The sequence below is a fragment of the Lasioglossum baleicum genome, chromosome 6, assembly GCF_051020765.1.
Source record: "Lasioglossum baleicum chromosome 6, iyLasBale1, whole genome shotgun sequence".
Lineage (NCBI taxonomy): Eukaryota > Metazoa > Arthropoda > Insecta > Hymenoptera > Halictidae > Lasioglossum > Lasioglossum baleicum.
This window is the reverse complement of record NC_134934.1, coordinates 13,274,079-13,291,054: the sequence shown is the minus strand read 5'-3', so window position 1 is coordinate 13,291,054 and position 16,976 is coordinate 13,274,079. Positions and strand designations below refer to the sequence as shown.

The following is a 16,976-nucleotide window of genomic DNA, read 5'->3' as shown; positions in this document are numbered from 1 at the left end:
TTCTTTCTCTAGACGTTTAAAACAATCGAAAGTCGCGAATACACGAACAAAACAATTTCATGAAATATGACAAAAGTATTGAAATGAAACAAAAGTAATTGGCCTCGTGGTTACAGATAAAATAATGTGATATTTTTAAAAAATTCCCGCGCCGGTAAAATAATATTTGTTTGTCTATCAACCAGTGAAAAAAGCGACAAATAGATATAATGTACAAAAATCGATCGTTTTCAAGATTATGTTCGTTGTTTATTGTTTTCGCGTCGTTTCTGTGCTCATCGGTTATATCGTAGTAATATAACGTAATTAACCATCGTTTTGTTCTTCAACTCTTTTATTAAATTTCTTTCGCATAACGACCCGGTGCGCCGACGCAATTTGGCGTTTCTATCTTAGGGAAAGGATTTTTCACGCAGAAAGTTTCACCGATAGATGCCCTTCCTGTTAGTTAACTGAGCGAACATATTGTACGTGTAGTCTGTGTGACATGGCTGCTACTACTAATACAGAAGAAATCGAGGTATTATTTTGAAATATATTCTATTATGTTAAAGACATTTAAATCATTAATGGAACATTTCATTTAAATACAATCTTGCCACTTGTGCTACGAAAAATTTTGTGCAGCTTTCCCACAGCTTTCCTTTGAAACAGCATGGTCGTACCTCACCCTTTACCCCTCCCATCTATATCCATGCATGGTGAAAACTGTCTAACGCGAGCTTAAAAAAGACATATTATATTACTCGACCAAAGTTTTCTAGTATATGTCACGCTTATTATTAAAATATGGTACAGAACTGAACGAAAAATCACTTATAAATAACATACTCATGAAATTGTTTTGAGAAATTAGAAAGTGACATACATATTCATATGTGTGTGTGCATATCAATAGATAGAGGTTAAAAAGTTCTATAGAAAATTTTCAAGTGTATGTATCTATAATTATTTTTCCAGGAAGTCGAACGGAAGGAGCAAGATGTAACAAATTTCGATGAGTTTCCACCCGAAGTTCTAATCAAACATCCGCTTCAACATACATGGACACTTTGGTATTACGAGCAGGATAAGAATAAATCATGGGAGGAGAGTCAAAGAAAAATTACAAGCTTCGATACGGCAGAAGATTTTTGGAGGTATTATAAATATTTGTCTGTATCCTGTGCGTATCATGTTCGGTAAATTTTCTCGAATATCTTACGAGCGCCCCATGTAATTCTACATCTCGCGTATTATATATTTATTATCTTTACTGTAATAACGTAATTCAAAAATTAAGTATCTTTTTATTTACACTGCATTCAAAAGTGTACTTTAAATGTAACATGCAGGTTTATATTCTTATACCTTGGGTATGCTGAAAAATGTAAAACTAAGCAAACTAGAGTCATACACTTCTAAAACTATATGATTATTCAGGAAATCTGGTTGTTCAAGATTTTTAACGCCTAAGCTTGTATATATTGATAAAATTAGTTTTCCTCATGACAAGCCATTAACACTAAATCCACCAGTGCCGGTCAAATGACCGGTTTTATATTTTCCATTTCACAATTCTTGGAATTATGAAGTTGCTTACATGGAAATTGATTCGATCAATTTCTTTATGCAAGCACATATTGTAATAAAAGTTGCACAAAATCTAAATATTTTAACAAGGTTAATATTATTTGATCAAAAATTGTGTGTAACAATTGAAGTTCGAATTTATAACATTCTATCTGCTATACAGAGATACAATGGTTCTACTCCCAGCTAAGATGCATTATTAACCTACACTGATAACATTGGTTGGATTTTATTTCCAGTTTATACAACCACATAAAAGCTGCATCCGACTTGAGACCAGGATGTGACTACAGTTTGTTCAAGCATGGAATTAGACCTATGTGGGAGGATGATGCTAATAAATCTGGTGGAAGATGGCTTATCAACTTAGATAGGAAGCAGAGAGCCTCAGATTTAGATCACTTTTGGTTAGAAACTGTTTTATGTATGATCGGCGAAGCCTTTAACGAATACTCTGACGATGTTTGCGGAGCAGTAGTAAATGTAAGGACGAAAGGAGATAAAATTGGAGTCTGGACAGCAAATGCGAATAGCGAAGATAGCGTCTTGGAAATCGGGTAAATAGAATCAAATATACGTGTATGTGAGTAATGTATTTGTTTGTATTGCTTAATTATATTTTTGTTGTAGGCGAAAATTGAGGGAGAGATTAAAAATCACATCGAAAGTATCTATAGGATATCAAATACATAAAGATATTATGGTCAAAGTAGGAAGTCAAACAAAGAATGCTTATATCATCTAAAAAAAACTATCGATGTTACATTAATGTCACGTTATTATCCATTGGTCATTAAAATGTGTCAAGCTGGACTAAAAATGCATTAATCGTACAGGCGTGCAAAATTGAATTGGATTATCACTCGAAACATTTCAACGAAAATTCCGTGTACAATTTTGAGAAAACTACAATTTCATTGTAGTCGAGTATTTTCTTAATGAAAGTAAAACAAAAAAATAAACACCAATAAATATGCGCTGAAACAGACGTATATTGTATGAAAATTTACAGTGATGTAACATGTAATTTAAGATTACATTGTGAAAGGTACGCACGGGCTGCTGTATTTTTCAAAGAATATAAATTATATCGCTATAAAGAATGATCGACATATATTATTAAGTAATTTTCTTCATACGTTTTTTTTCCTTGTAATGTACACCACTCGTAAACGATAAAGAACATTCTTTCCAAAACCTATAGGTAGGTTGTCAATTTTGAAAAATAAAGTAAAGAAAGTACAGCTACCTACAAACAAACAAAAAGAAAAAATAGAATAGCACTATTTAATTAATAGTTTCAATTTTCTACAACAAATAATTACGTTTAAGTTGTATCTTTATTAAAATTTGTGCAAAATATAATTTTCTGTTTAAATTACGTATGCGTATATACCTTTAGACTTTTAGTTATCTCCAAATAAATGACACGATAAATGTTAATCGATATAAGCGATCATTTTTTAATAAACTTGCTAGAATTAAATTGTTTCCCTTCTAATTTATTTTATACTTGTCCGATATAATCAATTTTTCCACCATTTCTTTGAGATCTCTGCGCCTTGCTCTTTCTAATGCACGTATTAAACTTAGTTTCCAATCGTCGGAACAATACTCTGATATACATAAGCTTAAAGCCTGAAACAGAAATTTTATATTATATAAATGTAAATCATTGTGTAAAATAAAACAGTTACATCTTACCTGATAACTTTGTTCTTTCATATCGAAAGGATATTTATTTTGAATAACATCGATTTGATACTCGGGAATACCTAAGTATCTAACTGTATCTCTCCAAGAACGACCAATTCTTTCACTGGTTTGCGACAAAACTGAATAGATAAGCATATTTATAACAATTTATAAAATAATTAGTAATGTATATCATGTAAAAGAGATTACCTTACCCGTTTGTTTAAGTTCTTCTTCTTGTTTTGAACTAGTTTGAAAACTTGTTGAATGCTTTTGCAATGACGATGCAGTTTCTTGAGATGGTTCCGTGTTCTGTTTTTCTTTGACTTAGGTGAAAATTACACAAAGACTATTACAAGAGCAAATGCAAGACAAATGATTTATGCTGAAATAGACTTACCATTTTCATCGTCGTACATGTCACAAGATTTCGAACTTTGTATGTTTTTGAGAAGGGATTTATAATCCTTTATTAACTCGAATATAGGTGCCTCATTTGAAAAATTATTTGCAATATCAACAAGAGGTTCAATATTGCTAAAACTGAGAACGTCTCGTTTTTCTAATATTTTTATTAATGTGCTCAAATTTTTAATTTGGCTTAATCTGCGATTTGAATTTATAAAAGGCTTATAATATTCCTTAATTGCATTTAGTACAGTATCGTTAACATACAATTGAGCAGTAGATAAAAATTCTGTACATAAATGATGATACCGATTCTGTATAGTCATATTGTATACTTTGAACTGATTACTTTATATTCAGGGGATTCCCACTTCATAGAGTCAACACAGTAATCAGTGTCTATAAACTTTGTAGTATGTTCTAAAAACGTACAAACATTATTATTACATTAAATTTCGTTTTACACGAGACGTAATGAACCATAGTTTATGCTTACCTTATTTATTATTGACCTAACGTGGTTTATTCCACAAGAATATTGAATCTTCTGTGTTAATGTTGGTGGTACTTGTATAAGTATTCCTTCTAGGAATTTCATAAAAAATTTTCATACTTCAGTATATTAATTCACCAAATTATGTTTATATGTATGTCTAACTAACATATGTATTTTACAATTGCGAATTTATTGTTTACACACTATTTACACCATAGAGTATATTTACAGCATTTGATTTACAGAGGCGAAACTGTGCTGTCAGAATCTTCGTTTTGTTTATATTCTCAAATTGAGTGACCTTGACATATCATGCATGAAAAATGTTGCCGGTTCTTCAAGGTATGTTTTCATGAATCAAAAACAAAATATTTGTTGCATATCAGAACGTGATATATATAATATATATATATTACACACACACACACACACACAATTTTGTTTCACAGGAACAAAATGTTGCTAAATAAGAACCGTGTGTTCAAACCTGATACATGTCGACATGTCGTTTATGAACATTCATAGATATACGCATTAACGTTGACACTACTAGGGTCTATTCCGTTGCACGGAATGGACAATGGACCCCTATATATGTATATATATTTACTTACATGTCCATTGCTGCAGAACACGTGCGTATATGCATTATTGAATTATTTTCTGGAAAAAGTTAGTAAAAATGAATGAAAAACAAAAAGTGCAATATTTGATTGTCGATACAAGTGCATTCATCAGAAATGCAGCTTTGCAGGTAAACTTATTATATGTATGAATAGTGTAAATATATTCTACTTGTTTGTTGACAGAATCAAAAAGATTTGATATCAGCATTATTATAGTTTAAAATATTGCTTCAGCACTTAGCTTATATAGTTGGAAAACAATCTGCAGTTTATAGTAATATTTTCATATCAATTTTTGTAGGTGAATTTTAAGAAAGTGGAATTAAATAGAATCTTATTTTCAGCGGTAGTAGCCATTGTATATACTTAGTTCTGAAATAAATAAAAATCGTACGAAATCCTATCGAATTTTACATTCCAGCATTTTTTGAAAATTTTCAAATGCCATAAACGCATAAAGATCCGCAGTCTAATGATAAGAATAAACGGTGCTTTTAGGATATTGGGGTCAATATAATAACAGAAGAAGATGTAGTAAATGAGGTGACAAACAAAAGACAGTTAAGAAGGTTGGTTGTCCTACCATATGATTTAGTAATACAAAACGCGCATCCCGAGAACATCAAATTCGGTAAGCGTAACATACATGTATTTAGTCGTTAACTATACTCATGTATATTAAATTTATATATTTTATGTGGTAATGTTAGTATTGTATCCGTAGTTACTGATTTTGCTAAGAAAACAGGGGATTACACAAGTTTATCAGCAACCGATGTAAAAGTAATTGCGTTAACGTATCAACTAGAAAAGGAGAAAGTGGGAACAGATCATTTAAGAGATGCTCCGCTTGTATCGAAAACAGTAGATACCAGTGTCAGCCAAGTTGAGGATTCTCGTAGTCTTTTAGCTGGTTTCTACTTGCCAGAAAAAAATGTAAGTATACAGGGTGATTCTGGGAACTGGGACTGAAGTTACCAATGCACCTGCCAGATGCAATTGCACTTTACTCTTTAATGCAACCCAATTTGTTTAATTATCCTTTTATTATCCTATGTACAAAAATACTAATACTTTATACATAAGAGATATTTAACATTTTGTGTCAAAGTAAACTCTGCATTAGTTCCAACAATTCATATTGGGAGTTCCGATACTTCTTATAGTGAAGTACGTTTCTGACACAAATATCTCGTGAAAATATGTAGGATAATAAAACGGATCGATTGGTTTAACGAAAAAATTGGGTTGCAGTAAAGAATAAAGTGCAATTGCATCTGGCGGGTGTATCGGTACATCCACATAAAAAATAAGGTCGTAGGAAGTTAGGATGTATTATGATAGTATAGTTTAATTAAAATGGGCAGAAATGAGTTCACACTTTTTTCTCTGCAGGAGGTTGTAAGCGAAAAAGATATAGAGAAACATGATTCAGAGGAACTAGAAGAAACGAATTACTCGCACAGTAAAGGTGACGAAAAACTGGAAATACAATTAGAGGACAAAGCAAAACATAGCGATAACGAAGAAGAGAAATTAGAGTCATGTAACAGTGACTCTTCTGATATTGAATCAGACTATGAAACTGCAGATTCTGATATCGATCAAGAAAGAACAGAAGATTTATCTTCTAAATTTTCAAAGTTAAATTGCGAACCGTCGGAATTTATAGTTCTAGATAAAGATAACAGTGAACACAATGTCGATGATATTCTTGCTCCGATCGAAAGCAATTCTGACAACGAAGAAGATGATATTAAATACAATGAACGTGAAGATGGCGAAGGTGACGAAAGTAACGACGACTATGATGACGATAACGATGGATGGATTACACCTAGTATGATTTTTAAAAGTTCTTTAGTTGTATCGCAAATAAAATGGTTCAGCAAAATGCATAAAATCTCCTTTTTATTGCAGAAAACATCTCTACTGTGAAGAAAGAGATTAATTCAGAACTTGTAGAAGAAAAACCTGCAACTGTTGCATGCTTAACAGTAGATTTCGCTATGCAAAATGTTTTAAAACAGATTGGACTGAATGTAGTAGCCTTGGATGGCAGACTAATTAAACAAATGAAAACATTTATCTTCAGGTGTTACGCGTGTTACAAAACTACTAGTATCATGACAAAAGTCTTCTGTCCTAGTTGTGGTAATAAAACATTAAAAAAAGTCGCGGTAGTGTTAGACGGAGAAGGAAACCAGCAAATTCATATTAATTTCGCAAGACCAATATCAAAGAAAGGAAAAAGGGTATGCTTACTAGTTTTCAGTTTTTCTAGTCTGATCTTGCGTAAACTAGAATTGTCTAACACTGATAAAAAATTTTTTAGTTCTCCTTACCGATGCCGAAAGGTGGGAAACATGCGAACAATCCTATCCTTTGCGAAGACCAGCCAGTGCCTCATCAAAGACTAACAAGACAGGCTCGTATTAAAAATGATCCTTTACAAGACGATTACATAGCTGGATATTCTCCTTTTATTATGCGCGATGTACATTCTAAATCAGCTATGTTAGGTATACGACCATCTGGTTCTGTTAAGTATTGGATGCGGAAAAATCCAAATGAATGCAGAGGAAAACGAAAATAATTTGTATTATTGTAAGAGTGTACAATTTTGTAAATGAGTAAATTAAATATTATTATAAGGGTAGGTACCTTTTGCATCTTATTTTCCAAAATTTTTCTCCCTAGAAAGTAAAAGTGTGTGTAAAACATTAGTTATTTGTTTATTTATACGAAGAATAACAAAAAGAATTGCCCCGGGTGAGGATCGAACTCACGACCTTAAGATTATGAGACTTACGCGCTGCCTACTGCGCTACCGAGGCGTGCGAGATATTTTGGAGTAAGATCTATTTAACAAGAAATATGTAACAGCACGTGGAATAAATTCCTCAAAATAATCTTATGTTAGAAAGCTAAGCAATACATAGCGCCCACGAATATTATCATAGATACATACAGAGTACAGAGTGGAGTAAGAATAAGGATTATTGTATTGTGGAGATCGTCCTTCTATTTACAAAATGCTCAGTCCAGAAGTATGGAACTTCAAGCCACCTCAGCATCATTTTTCTACAGAGAAGAGAGATTTCAAGCGAACGGATGTCCCGGGCATAGTCGGATCACAAATATTTAACCATTCGGTACGCGAGGAATCAGGTGTCATTAATTCTTGTCTGGTGTAGGTTATGTTTTGAGAAATCTTTACATAATTCGCAATTACTTTTGGCTTTGCGCCAGGTATCTTTGGTGCTTCCTGACACCGTCAGAATTCCGGATGGATTGCAGAGTTGCGTTTCAGAAGACAGCGACTATTATCGTGTCAACGGTGTGAATGTATTTGATTTGATAAACAAAGAATTTATCGAGGCATTTGTTAAGAAAGGTAAATACATGACGCAGTCGAAATAATGAATTAATATCTCTGTTTAATCGTAATTTAACGAATTATTCAAATTTCATTTGAACATAATAAAAAAAAAAATCAACATTCATTATTTATACGATAAATAATCGTAGCAAGAACAATTTGAAATATATTGTAACTGATCATTTTTATCGTTACCCTATAAATGGAAATCCTTATGGATTAATGCCAACAGTTTAAATGAAGAAATAGTAACATCATAATTTTCTACGATACAGCGAACAAGTAGTACGTAGATACCACATTGGATTGTATTATAGAGATTTTAATTTACTTTCTTTTTTAGGAGAACTGAGCCTCCTAACGATTGGAAATAAAATAGATTTAGGTAATGCAATCGCCATTACTCCGACTGGTCACTTGATATTGTCATTATTGACAGAAGATTTTCAAATGCTCGGTTTAGAAGGAAAAGTCTCCTTTTTTGACCGTAAAGTGCATACACGTTATGGTAAGTTTAAAGGAGGTAAATAGAAAAAAAGATCAGAATGCCAAAGAAACACCAAGTACCTATGCTAGTGGATCTAGCATTACATTCCATCGGCGAATTTGTAATTGCTTTTGGTAGACACATGACAAAGCTTGTTTGCACCATTTCTAAAACAAATCCAGAACATGGAATTGTTAAATTACATTCGATGTTACAGTTCATGAAATATTTACTAAACTCCAATATACCTCGAAACTTATACAATAGAATGTCCATAGCAGTGTTGACTGCGGTCGAAAATTTAGTTAAAGAAACCAGAGGTACATACAATGACTTTGCTTCGACTACAGCCTTCTTATCAGAAATGACTGTTGCTCTTCATTTAACGGAAGTCGCTGTAGGTGCACATTTAAGAACAATTGAATTCTCGGTTTGGCCTAAAATTATGAGACACGTGCTGTATAATGAGTTACACGATATGATCGGCCTTGAAGTTCTAGACTTGGGCTCAGGCTCAGCCGGTTGGAGAACATCGGATATCGAGAAAATGATTATCAATGGAGTTTCTGTTATGCCGAACTTAGCGTGCTTCATTTTATGTTTCGACTGTACAGATAATATTATAATGGCTCTAGCTCAGCATTGTAAAAAGCTGCAGAAACTAGATGTAACTGCATCTAGATCCGTAACAGAGCGCAGTGTTGGTCCGCTGCTTTCGTGTAAATATTTGACGCAAGTTAAATTATGTAGAACTTCTATGAGTACACCTGGTTATGCGAATCTCTTCTTAGAACATTTGAACATTCAAGACATTGGCAGATGCGACGAATTTGGATTTGTTTTAGAGCTTATCAATAAAAACGAAAAGAATGTTAAAAGTTCTTTCCACATAAGAACGTTTGAAAGCCGAAATTTCAGTATGGAACAATTATATCTTTTAGTTGAGATGTGTCCATATATTACGAGCCTTTGTCTGCTACGCGACGAAAGAATCGTTGACTTAACAATTCTCGCTACTCTTGATTATTTAAAAGAATTGAAACTCTTGTCTTGCGATTTTTATAACCATGGAATAAACACGTTATTGGAAATAAAGGGTAGCACAATTATAAGTCTGCACTTGGAGCATGTAGAGGAAATTGATTTAAATGCACTCGTATCGATAAGTCAGTACTGCCCGGACATAAAAAGCCTAACATTTTATAACTGTGAATTCTTAGAGCGTGCACAAAGATATCCAAGAAAGCTTGCAGTCGCACCTTTTCAGTCATTAGAGAGAATCAAATGTGTAGCAGAATGCGCGAGTATGCACCTAGAATTTTTGCTTTCTCATTGTACCAATATCAAGTTTATACAGTTGGGGTCGTCGACTGGTATCGGAGACGAAACAATGAGAAGAATACTTTTGCAGAATCCAATGAGCAAATTGGAAGAGCTTAAAATATTGTACAGTCATGATTTATCGATGAAAACTATACAGCTGTTAATGGAAAATTGTGATAATTTACGACGTCTAACTGAATTAGAAAACTGGCAAGGAATCTCGCCTGCAGAGTTAAATCTTTTCAGAGAAGAATTAAAACAAAGCAATACAAATCTGGATACAAGTCCGAGTTTATCTTTTGCATAATTGAAATTCGGAAGGTGATTAAATTGTTTGTAGACAATGTAGGAGGATATATTTTTTTACATTACTCTATATAATAAAGTTACATCGAATTGTAATTCATATGTAACAGTTTAATAATCTTGTGCATATCGATTATTCGCGTAATTTAATATTTGTATGTTTCCTTTGTTCACGATAGAATACAGTTTTGCAAGAACAGTGATTAAGATGAATTATTTATTAACGTAGATTTTATTGTATACTCATGAATAAAGTTTACATTTTATTATTTTACTTTCCGTTTATTTTTTTTTTACCGGTAATGCAAATCGAAGTTGTGACTATTGATTTAAAATCTGAAAGCTTTACACCTGGAAAGAAGAATTACGAGCACGTCCGAACATCATTAAAAGAGCGTTTAAGGCATAAATTCGATGTTATCGTTTCTTGGAATCCACCAGGTAAAGCATCCCAAGTTTCTTCTCGATTACTTTTATCTCTCTCAGGATCATTTATCATTTATTTTACTTCTAAAGATGAAAATCTGTGCCCGTCATCGGTAGCAGCATGGTTGAATGAACATCAATACAACGTTCTTCTTTGTCATTTAACTTTTACACAAAAAGCCGAGTATTCTTTACGGATACCGACAATCTCAGAGGAAGGCGATAACGAGAAATTTTTCGAGTGGCTCGGAGTTTTTAGTATTTCTGGTGATTTGTATGTATAAATGATATCGTAGAAACGTTCAAAGTGAACGGAAATTTTATAATAACAAAATTGATTGTTTCAGAAAAAATACTAAGGCAGATGACTATGTAAACACATATACATGCCCAATGTCTTCTATGGATGTTGGCCAAATAAAATATTTACAATGGACTGGTTTCTTTACAAGACAGCAAGTAACAAGTTTATATACGGCTATAAGAAACTATGTATCGATGCAAAACAGCATACCGTGGTGTGCTTTACATGTGCAAGGATTTTCAGATAGTCCGGTTAGTTGGGATTTAAAAGAACATACATTTTATACTGACGGTGATAATAGCTACACCATTGTATTTAGACCAGCTGCTGATTCTATTATACGAAAAAGTCTCAGTTCAAACAATAAACCAAGAAACTTTTAGTAACGACGAATTTTCTTGTAAAACGCTTGAACAATACAAATAAAATTTTGTATGAGAAGAAATAAATTATATTTTGCAATTTATACATCGTTTATTATGATATAGAGAATAATAAACGTTTATGAGTAACATTTCTTTTAATATAACACATTGCTTTACATCAATATTTCTTGCAAAGAAGTAAAAGGTAAATGTTGGAATGTGTGTTCAATAATTAAACGGAAAAAAGCTGATCCGAAAGATTTATAGTATATCGCAGTATAAAATAGATTATATAAATTAACTTTGACTATGGGGTTTTTAAATTATTTTCTTTTTCTCTGTAAATGCTTAGTAAATGCTGTGCCGCGAAAGCATTTATATACTATCGTATAATACCAAAATTATGCTAAAATCGTAGTATTATGTTATTGCACATACTAAACTTACGAAGTGGAGAAGATCATCACATTGTTAATTAAATTAATTGCTTTGTAAAATGACAAGACTAGAAATCTATCTAAATTGAGCACTCGCGTGTAAGTCAATTTAACTTATAATAAATAAAATATAAACTATACTGCACTATGAGATCAAAGTAACTTATCACGTATGCGTATAGTTTTCGAAGCTTTCAAAAATTCCTTTGCAAATAAATAAATACGAAGTGATCCACATAAAGGTTGCTGCATGTGCCTAGCTTTGCCAACTTAATACTACTATGAGGGCAAAATATTTTGTCGCTTATTATTTATCAAAGCTTCTTAACTCTCATCCGTCCCTCGTGTCAATTTTACACAGTTTTTTCAGATTAAGTTCTACTTCGTGACTTTTATTTTTTTAATGTGAAACACACATAACCGAGAAACCTAAGACATAAATGTTAACTCATCAATAGACTGCGGATCTTTAGGCAAAATAAAAATTGTCTGCATCGATTGCAAGAAATAGAAACTAAATTGAATGTTATTTCTACTCTTACTGATTTTAATAGAGGAGAAATCATATATTGACATCCTCAATTTTTAAAATTTTTTAACAATTTTGAATTTCATCTACACAATTTTGCTGTAAATGCATAAAGATCCGCAGTCTACATCGGAAAAAACATCGGAAGATAACAGTTTACCTTATTATTTCATTGATCTTTACCACTGTGTCAATTTGATACCGAGTGACAGATTCAGTTCGTGAAATGAGGGACGGACGAGAGTTAAGATTTCTCGTAAACAATTCAATATAGAGTGATTCAAATAAATATTGCTACTATTCTTTATCGGTGTTATCGATTGAAAACTAAAATTAAGATTTAGACTCAGACAAATGAAGCAACTTGCATGCATCATTATGCACATTTATATGGAAAGATAATAGGATTTTAAATAAGAATTGAAGTTCTTATTACCACTAGGAGACAATCCACTATAGTATGGTTTATCTTTCATATTAACACATGAGAACTGTCTGATTCAGCAAATTTTACTTTGGAATTATAGTAGAGATCTTCGATCCCGGAACCAACGGACATACGAGATTTAGAGCGAGCCATGAGTTCGCCCAATTCATCAAAATCTTTGTACCTAATATAGAAATAGGTCAAATAAATCAATTTTTATTATCACATGTATACATATTTACATATGTTTAAAAAAGAAAACATTTAAAAAACTTACCTGCTGACAGGACGACTTTGATTTTCCGACGACTCCGAAGAATTTTTCATAATTGAAAATCTGTCATCCGCAGTAAACGATGCTACATTACCTATTATGGATTTAAGGATTTTCAATAGTATCGGTATAAAAGACTGGTAACAAATATATGTACATTAAAACTTACTTACCAGAGGGAAATAACATTGTATTGTTTAAGAAATCACCATTCGTAAACGGTGAAAGACTGTCGTCTTCTTCTGGTAGTAAGTGATTAGTAGTGTCGCTTGTTATAGATTCGACCATTTCCAACCATTGCTGATTATGCGATCTGAATTTTTCCACTTTTATACGAGCTGCCCAATTTTTGTCGCACATCTAATATTTAACAAATTAGTTGAAATCGATTACCTCCGTAGAAAGCTTCTTATGGACGAAAAGTTATATACATATACAATATACTTACAGCAATAACATCCAAACACGCGTCACATACTTTCCTAATTGCTGGATTTTTATCGTGCATCAGATCTATTAAATAACCGGGTGCTTCTGCAAATAACATTTATATTCCAGTATATCGAATGTAAAATATTTCCTATCGTTAAACCACGCTAACAATGTACATTTTAGTATGCTGAACGGGAAAAAGCAAAGAAATTGATTATTACCATTACCAGTCTCGCGTATTAAATAGTCTCTTGTCGAATCATGTTTAGATATTTGATAAAAAACATATATTATTTGCAAAACCATTTCGTCGTCTTCTTGCTTAGCTGTAAGGAGAATTTTTCTTAATAATTATTGTTTACTTGATGTTTTCAATGTTACACATACCTTTAAGAAGTTCGATAAGGGAAAGTAGTATGTCGGCTTTACATAATAAACGCGCGCAATCTTCGTCATAAGCCGCTGTACCCAAAAATATAACAATCTCAAGTACCAAATCGTCAGGTGCTTTACCTGTTTAAAAACGACAATAATGAAATTGAAGAAGATACCATAGTAAAAAGAATTAGTATATAAGAAAATATTCAACCTGGAACCAGATTGTTACGTATCCATGGTATCAAATCACATCGATGCAGTATTTGCGAATAATCCAAGTCAGGCAATTCTAAATTGCCCAACACACCGATAACTTCTAGCACAAAATCTTGAGAGTCCGATTGATTTAATGCCATAGCAAAATCACCCACGAATTCCTAATAGTTTTTATCGTTAATTATCAGGAATTATCTTTGAACATTTCTACTTACAGAATGATACGTCTTATAGAATAAAATGACTTACAACGAAACTCTCCTTAGTAGACTCGTGTTGAGAAATATTTCGTATCATTTTCATGATAAGGGGATCTTGATTTCTGAATGCTTTTTTTATAAGACCTTGCAAACGATTATTTTCTACCTTGAGTTGGGCATTTTTACTATTAATTGCTAAATTTATACCAAGAGCTACCAATTCTAATTTCGGTTCGTCATCCTCAGAGTTCAAAATCATGTTTGTTACCTTAAAAACGTTTATAATTAATACAAGCGAAATTGACACGTATACGAAAACTTTACAATGCTCACCATTTGTATGCATTCAGTATTTGTAAACATAGCTTTCACTTTATCATCCATACTAGTATGATATAATGTTCCCAAAATTATTGTTTTATTTTTAATGTCGCTTTGGCCAAGAAGTTTAATTAACTTTGGTAACAAACCAACTCTTATCATCCTCGCCCTAAGTTTTGTGTCAAAGGACAGATTAAACAATAATTTTAAAGTGCTCAGTACCAAATCAGCATTATTATTTTGCAGAAGTCTCGGTATTTTTTCGATAATATTTCCTTCGGCCTGAAACAATAATAGATTATGTATGGACTTATTAAACACGGATGGATTAAATAATACCAAAATTGTTATTCATAGAATTCTACCATAAGATCTTTGTTCTCTCGGAATATGGACAATTTTTTCAGAAATGCAATAACTAGTATCAGCAAATCTGTATTTGTTCTGTCCAATGTCTTGATCAGCATTCCAATTACATTTTTTTTACGCATTTTTCTCTCAACTTCCATATTTTCGGCAATATTTAATAATAAATAAAAGGCCACTGTAAAACAAACTATGTTATAATACCTTTCCGATATTTATATTATCAAACAAGGCAACTACCAACCTCGCAATAATTGCTCCTGTTTTTTTATTAAGCTTTTAAACTTCTTGCGATTTTTCTCAAGTTCCTCTTTCAATTTCTTGATATCATTTTCAGTTACAGAAATTTCACTAGATCGTTTCTTAATTTCATAATCTAGAGGACCGTCTGTACTCCAAATATCGTCGATGACTTTAGTCTTTTTGTCGCAGTTATCGTTTACGCTGGAGAAGAACGTTAAACCGGTAGTATTTTCAAAGTGACGCCTACGTTTCTCCATATCCTCTCTCCATTGATCGTACCGGCGCAGTTCGAAGTCTATTATATCCATACATAATGATCCGATCTAAAGATAATAGTTAAAGTTATACAGTGCTATAAGATATAGTTAACAGTTTTCAACTATTCTCGCTTACTCTGTATTCAAGCACAATATTGTGGAATTGACTATATGTCGAGAAACAAAAGAAGATGTAAACGATATTTGTAGACAATTCTATGCTACGCCTCCAATCTTCTCTTAGAACTCTAGCTAAAGCGCTTAACAGAGATTCTGAAAGAGTAAAAATTAATTACAAACGATGTAACCATTATCTATGTACATGAATATAAAACTATTTAATACCATTTTTTGTCAATTCGTGGAGATTATCAGGTACTCGTGCCAATTGTAGGATCAGAGAGGAACCTTTGATTTTTCCTGGTATTTCTTCGTATAATAATTCAATGTAACTATCGACATTACTAATGATAGCTCGTTCTATCTCCCCGTTGTCTGTGGATATTGAATTTGACGATGCCGGTCTCGAAGGTTGAGAATTATTGTCATTGCCTATATCGAAAAATATAGAATAAGGAAAACAGAATTGAAATAACATTGGAAGATATTTTATATGAAGAAATAAACTTACTTGCAGAAATATCATTTGTTCTACGATTCTGTAGGTAATAAATCAATTGTTCTACCTCTTTTAGCTTCGATTCATGAATTAAAGAACATTTTTCTATCACTTCCTTAGCGAGAAGCGACACATTAGTGTCTGCGTTTAAACTTTTTAACCGAATTATTTTTTGACATTCCTGCGAATATAATGAATTAGAATGACATTTTAAATGTAGCACTACGACACAACAAACTATTTAAAAGTATTACTTTACGGTCACCCAGCATAGGGTCTCCCAATTCACCCAAGATTAATGCTTCCACATCGTAATTAACTACTAAAGCTTTCTCTGTCGGATGCACATCCAGAGAACCGGATCTCACTTTTCTAAATATTAAAAATACATTCTTTATTGTTGTACATGACATACGATTTAAGGTAGACAAAAATAATATCGAATTTTCTGTCAAATTATCATGACAATTAGTATCGATTGATATCGTAAGGTCGTGTTGAAATACCCACCGTTTCAAAAATTTAGCTTCATCCATTCTTTCGGTTTTATTTATATTTTACAGCATGGAAATAAACCTGTCTTCTCAATTTTCAATAATTAATTCATCTCCATAGAGAGCAAATTGTAGGTAGAACGTAGAACCACTGACTACAATTCGTGTGAGATTACAGTGTATATAAGAAGAATTAGTCATCATCTGGCGCGCGCACGGTACTGTAATCGACGCATGCGTACTGAATTTGACTGAAAATTAATTAGATACTGAAGTTGATTGGTTACCAAAAAAACGCGGGAGTTTCGCCTCTCTAAGAATTTGAAGAATACTCTTTGCCATAAGCAGAGAGGATACGAGAGTGCTCACCCAACTGTGATGTTATGATTCAAA

At 32.5% G+C, this 16,976-nt stretch overlaps 5 protein-coding genes and 1 non-coding gene across 12 annotated transcripts; 3 read left to right on the top strand and 3 right to left on the bottom strand.

Moving 5' to 3' along the window:
- The first annotated feature begins 360 nt into the window (after window positions 1–360).
- Window positions 361–3,283, top strand: Eif4e4 (eukaryotic translation initiation factor 4E4). 2 transcript variants are annotated; one of them, XM_076425198.1, is made up of 4 exons: window positions 361–520; window positions 961–1,139; window positions 1,812–2,129; window positions 2,203–3,283. In XM_076425198.1, exons 1-4 carry the CDS (start codon window positions 488–490, stop codon window positions 2,315–2,317), a joined length of 645 nt encoding a protein of 214 aa, XP_076281313.1. In that variant the 5' UTR covers window positions 361–487; the 3' UTR covers window positions 2,318–3,283. The 2 variants fall into 2 exon arrangements, with proteins under 2 accessions (XP_076281313.1, XP_076281314.1); XM_076425199.1 differs by lacking the exon at window positions 361–520 and adding an exon at window positions 643–792.
- On the bottom strand, window positions 2,545–4,814 carry Fadd (fas-associated death domain protein). Of its 2 annotated transcripts, XR_013009092.1 has the most exons (6): window positions 4,172–4,814; window positions 3,668–4,095; window positions 3,483–3,593; window positions 3,277–3,407; window positions 2,969–3,210; window positions 2,545–2,821 (listed from the first exon to the last, which is right to left on the bottom strand). XR_013009092.1 is itself a non-coding variant. In XM_076425197.1 (5 exons), exons 2-5 carry the CDS (start codon window positions 3,999–4,001, stop codon window positions 3,070–3,072), a joined length of 717 nt encoding a protein of 238 aa, XP_076281312.1. In that variant the 5' UTR covers window positions 4,002–4,095; window positions 4,172–4,814; the 3' UTR covers window positions 2,545–3,069. The 2 variants fall into 2 exon arrangements, 1 of the variants encoding a protein (XP_076281312.1); XM_076425197.1 differs by having other exon boundaries at window positions 2,545–3,210.
- On the top strand, window positions 4,705–7,456 carry LOC143209487 (RNA-binding protein NOB1). 2 transcript variants are annotated; one of them, XM_076425176.1, is made up of 6 exons: window positions 4,705–4,806; window positions 5,296–5,428; window positions 5,522–5,733; window positions 6,193–6,637; window positions 6,718–7,052; window positions 7,133–7,456. In XM_076425176.1, the coding sequence occupies exons 1-6, from the start codon at window positions 4,786–4,788 to the stop codon at window positions 7,391–7,393; spliced, it is 1,407 nt and encodes a 468-aa protein (XP_076281291.1). In that variant the 5' UTR covers window positions 4,705–4,785; the 3' UTR covers window positions 7,394–7,456. The 2 variants fall into 2 exon arrangements, with proteins under 2 accessions (XP_076281291.1, XP_076281290.1); XM_076425175.1 differs by having other exon boundaries at window positions 4,714–4,925.
- A 105-nt stretch (window positions 7,457–7,561) lies between these two features.
- Trnam-cau (transfer RNA methionine (anticodon CAU)) lies at window positions 7,562–7,634 on the bottom strand. Its single transcript has one exon. It is a non-coding gene; the product is annotated as a tRNA-Met (tRNA).
- LOC143209485 (ribonuclease P protein subunit p40) lies at window positions 7,589–11,408 on the top strand. Of its 3 annotated transcripts, XM_076425170.1 has the most exons (6): window positions 7,589–7,952; window positions 8,050–8,194; window positions 8,523–8,687; window positions 10,611–10,736; window positions 10,812–10,995; window positions 11,069–11,408. In XM_076425170.1, the coding sequence occupies exons 1-6, from the start codon at window positions 7,833–7,835 to the stop codon at window positions 11,406–11,408; spliced, it is 1,080 nt and encodes a 359-aa protein (XP_076281285.1). In that variant the 5' UTR covers window positions 7,589–7,832. The 3 variants fall into 3 exon arrangements, 2 of the variants coding, with proteins under 2 accessions (XP_076281285.1, XP_076281284.1); XR_013009091.1 differs by lacking the exons at window positions 7,589–7,952; window positions 8,050–8,194; window positions 11,069–11,408 and having other exon boundaries at window positions 8,591–10,310; window positions 10,639–10,736; window positions 10,812–10,840; XM_076425169.1 differs by lacking the exons at window positions 7,589–7,952; window positions 8,050–8,194; window positions 10,812–10,995; window positions 11,069–11,408 and having other exon boundaries at window positions 8,591–10,310; window positions 10,611–10,741.
- Window positions 11,409–11,474: 66 nt separating this feature from the next.
- On the bottom strand, window positions 11,475–16,779 carry Kap3 (kinesin associated protein 3). 2 transcript variants are annotated; one of them, XM_076425150.1, is made up of 16 exons: window positions 16,600–16,779; window positions 16,344–16,461; window positions 16,102–16,270; window positions 15,816–16,022; window positions 15,607–15,743; window positions 15,215–15,536; window positions 14,970–15,148; window positions 14,617–14,886; window positions 14,333–14,551; window positions 14,079–14,244; window positions 13,877–14,002; window positions 13,717–13,815; window positions 13,506–13,591; window positions 13,231–13,417; window positions 13,061–13,151; window positions 11,475–12,967 (listed from the first exon to the last, which is right to left on the bottom strand). In XM_076425150.1, exons 1-16 carry the CDS (start codon window positions 16,623–16,625, stop codon window positions 12,829–12,831), a joined length of 2,541 nt encoding a protein of 846 aa, XP_076281265.1. In that variant the 5' UTR covers window positions 16,626–16,779; the 3' UTR covers window positions 11,475–12,828. The 2 variants fall into 2 exon arrangements, with proteins under 2 accessions (XP_076281265.1, XP_076281264.1); XM_076425149.1 differs by having other exon boundaries at window positions 13,711–13,815; window positions 16,600–16,778.
- Between the last annotated feature and the right edge of the window lie 197 nt (window positions 16,780–16,976).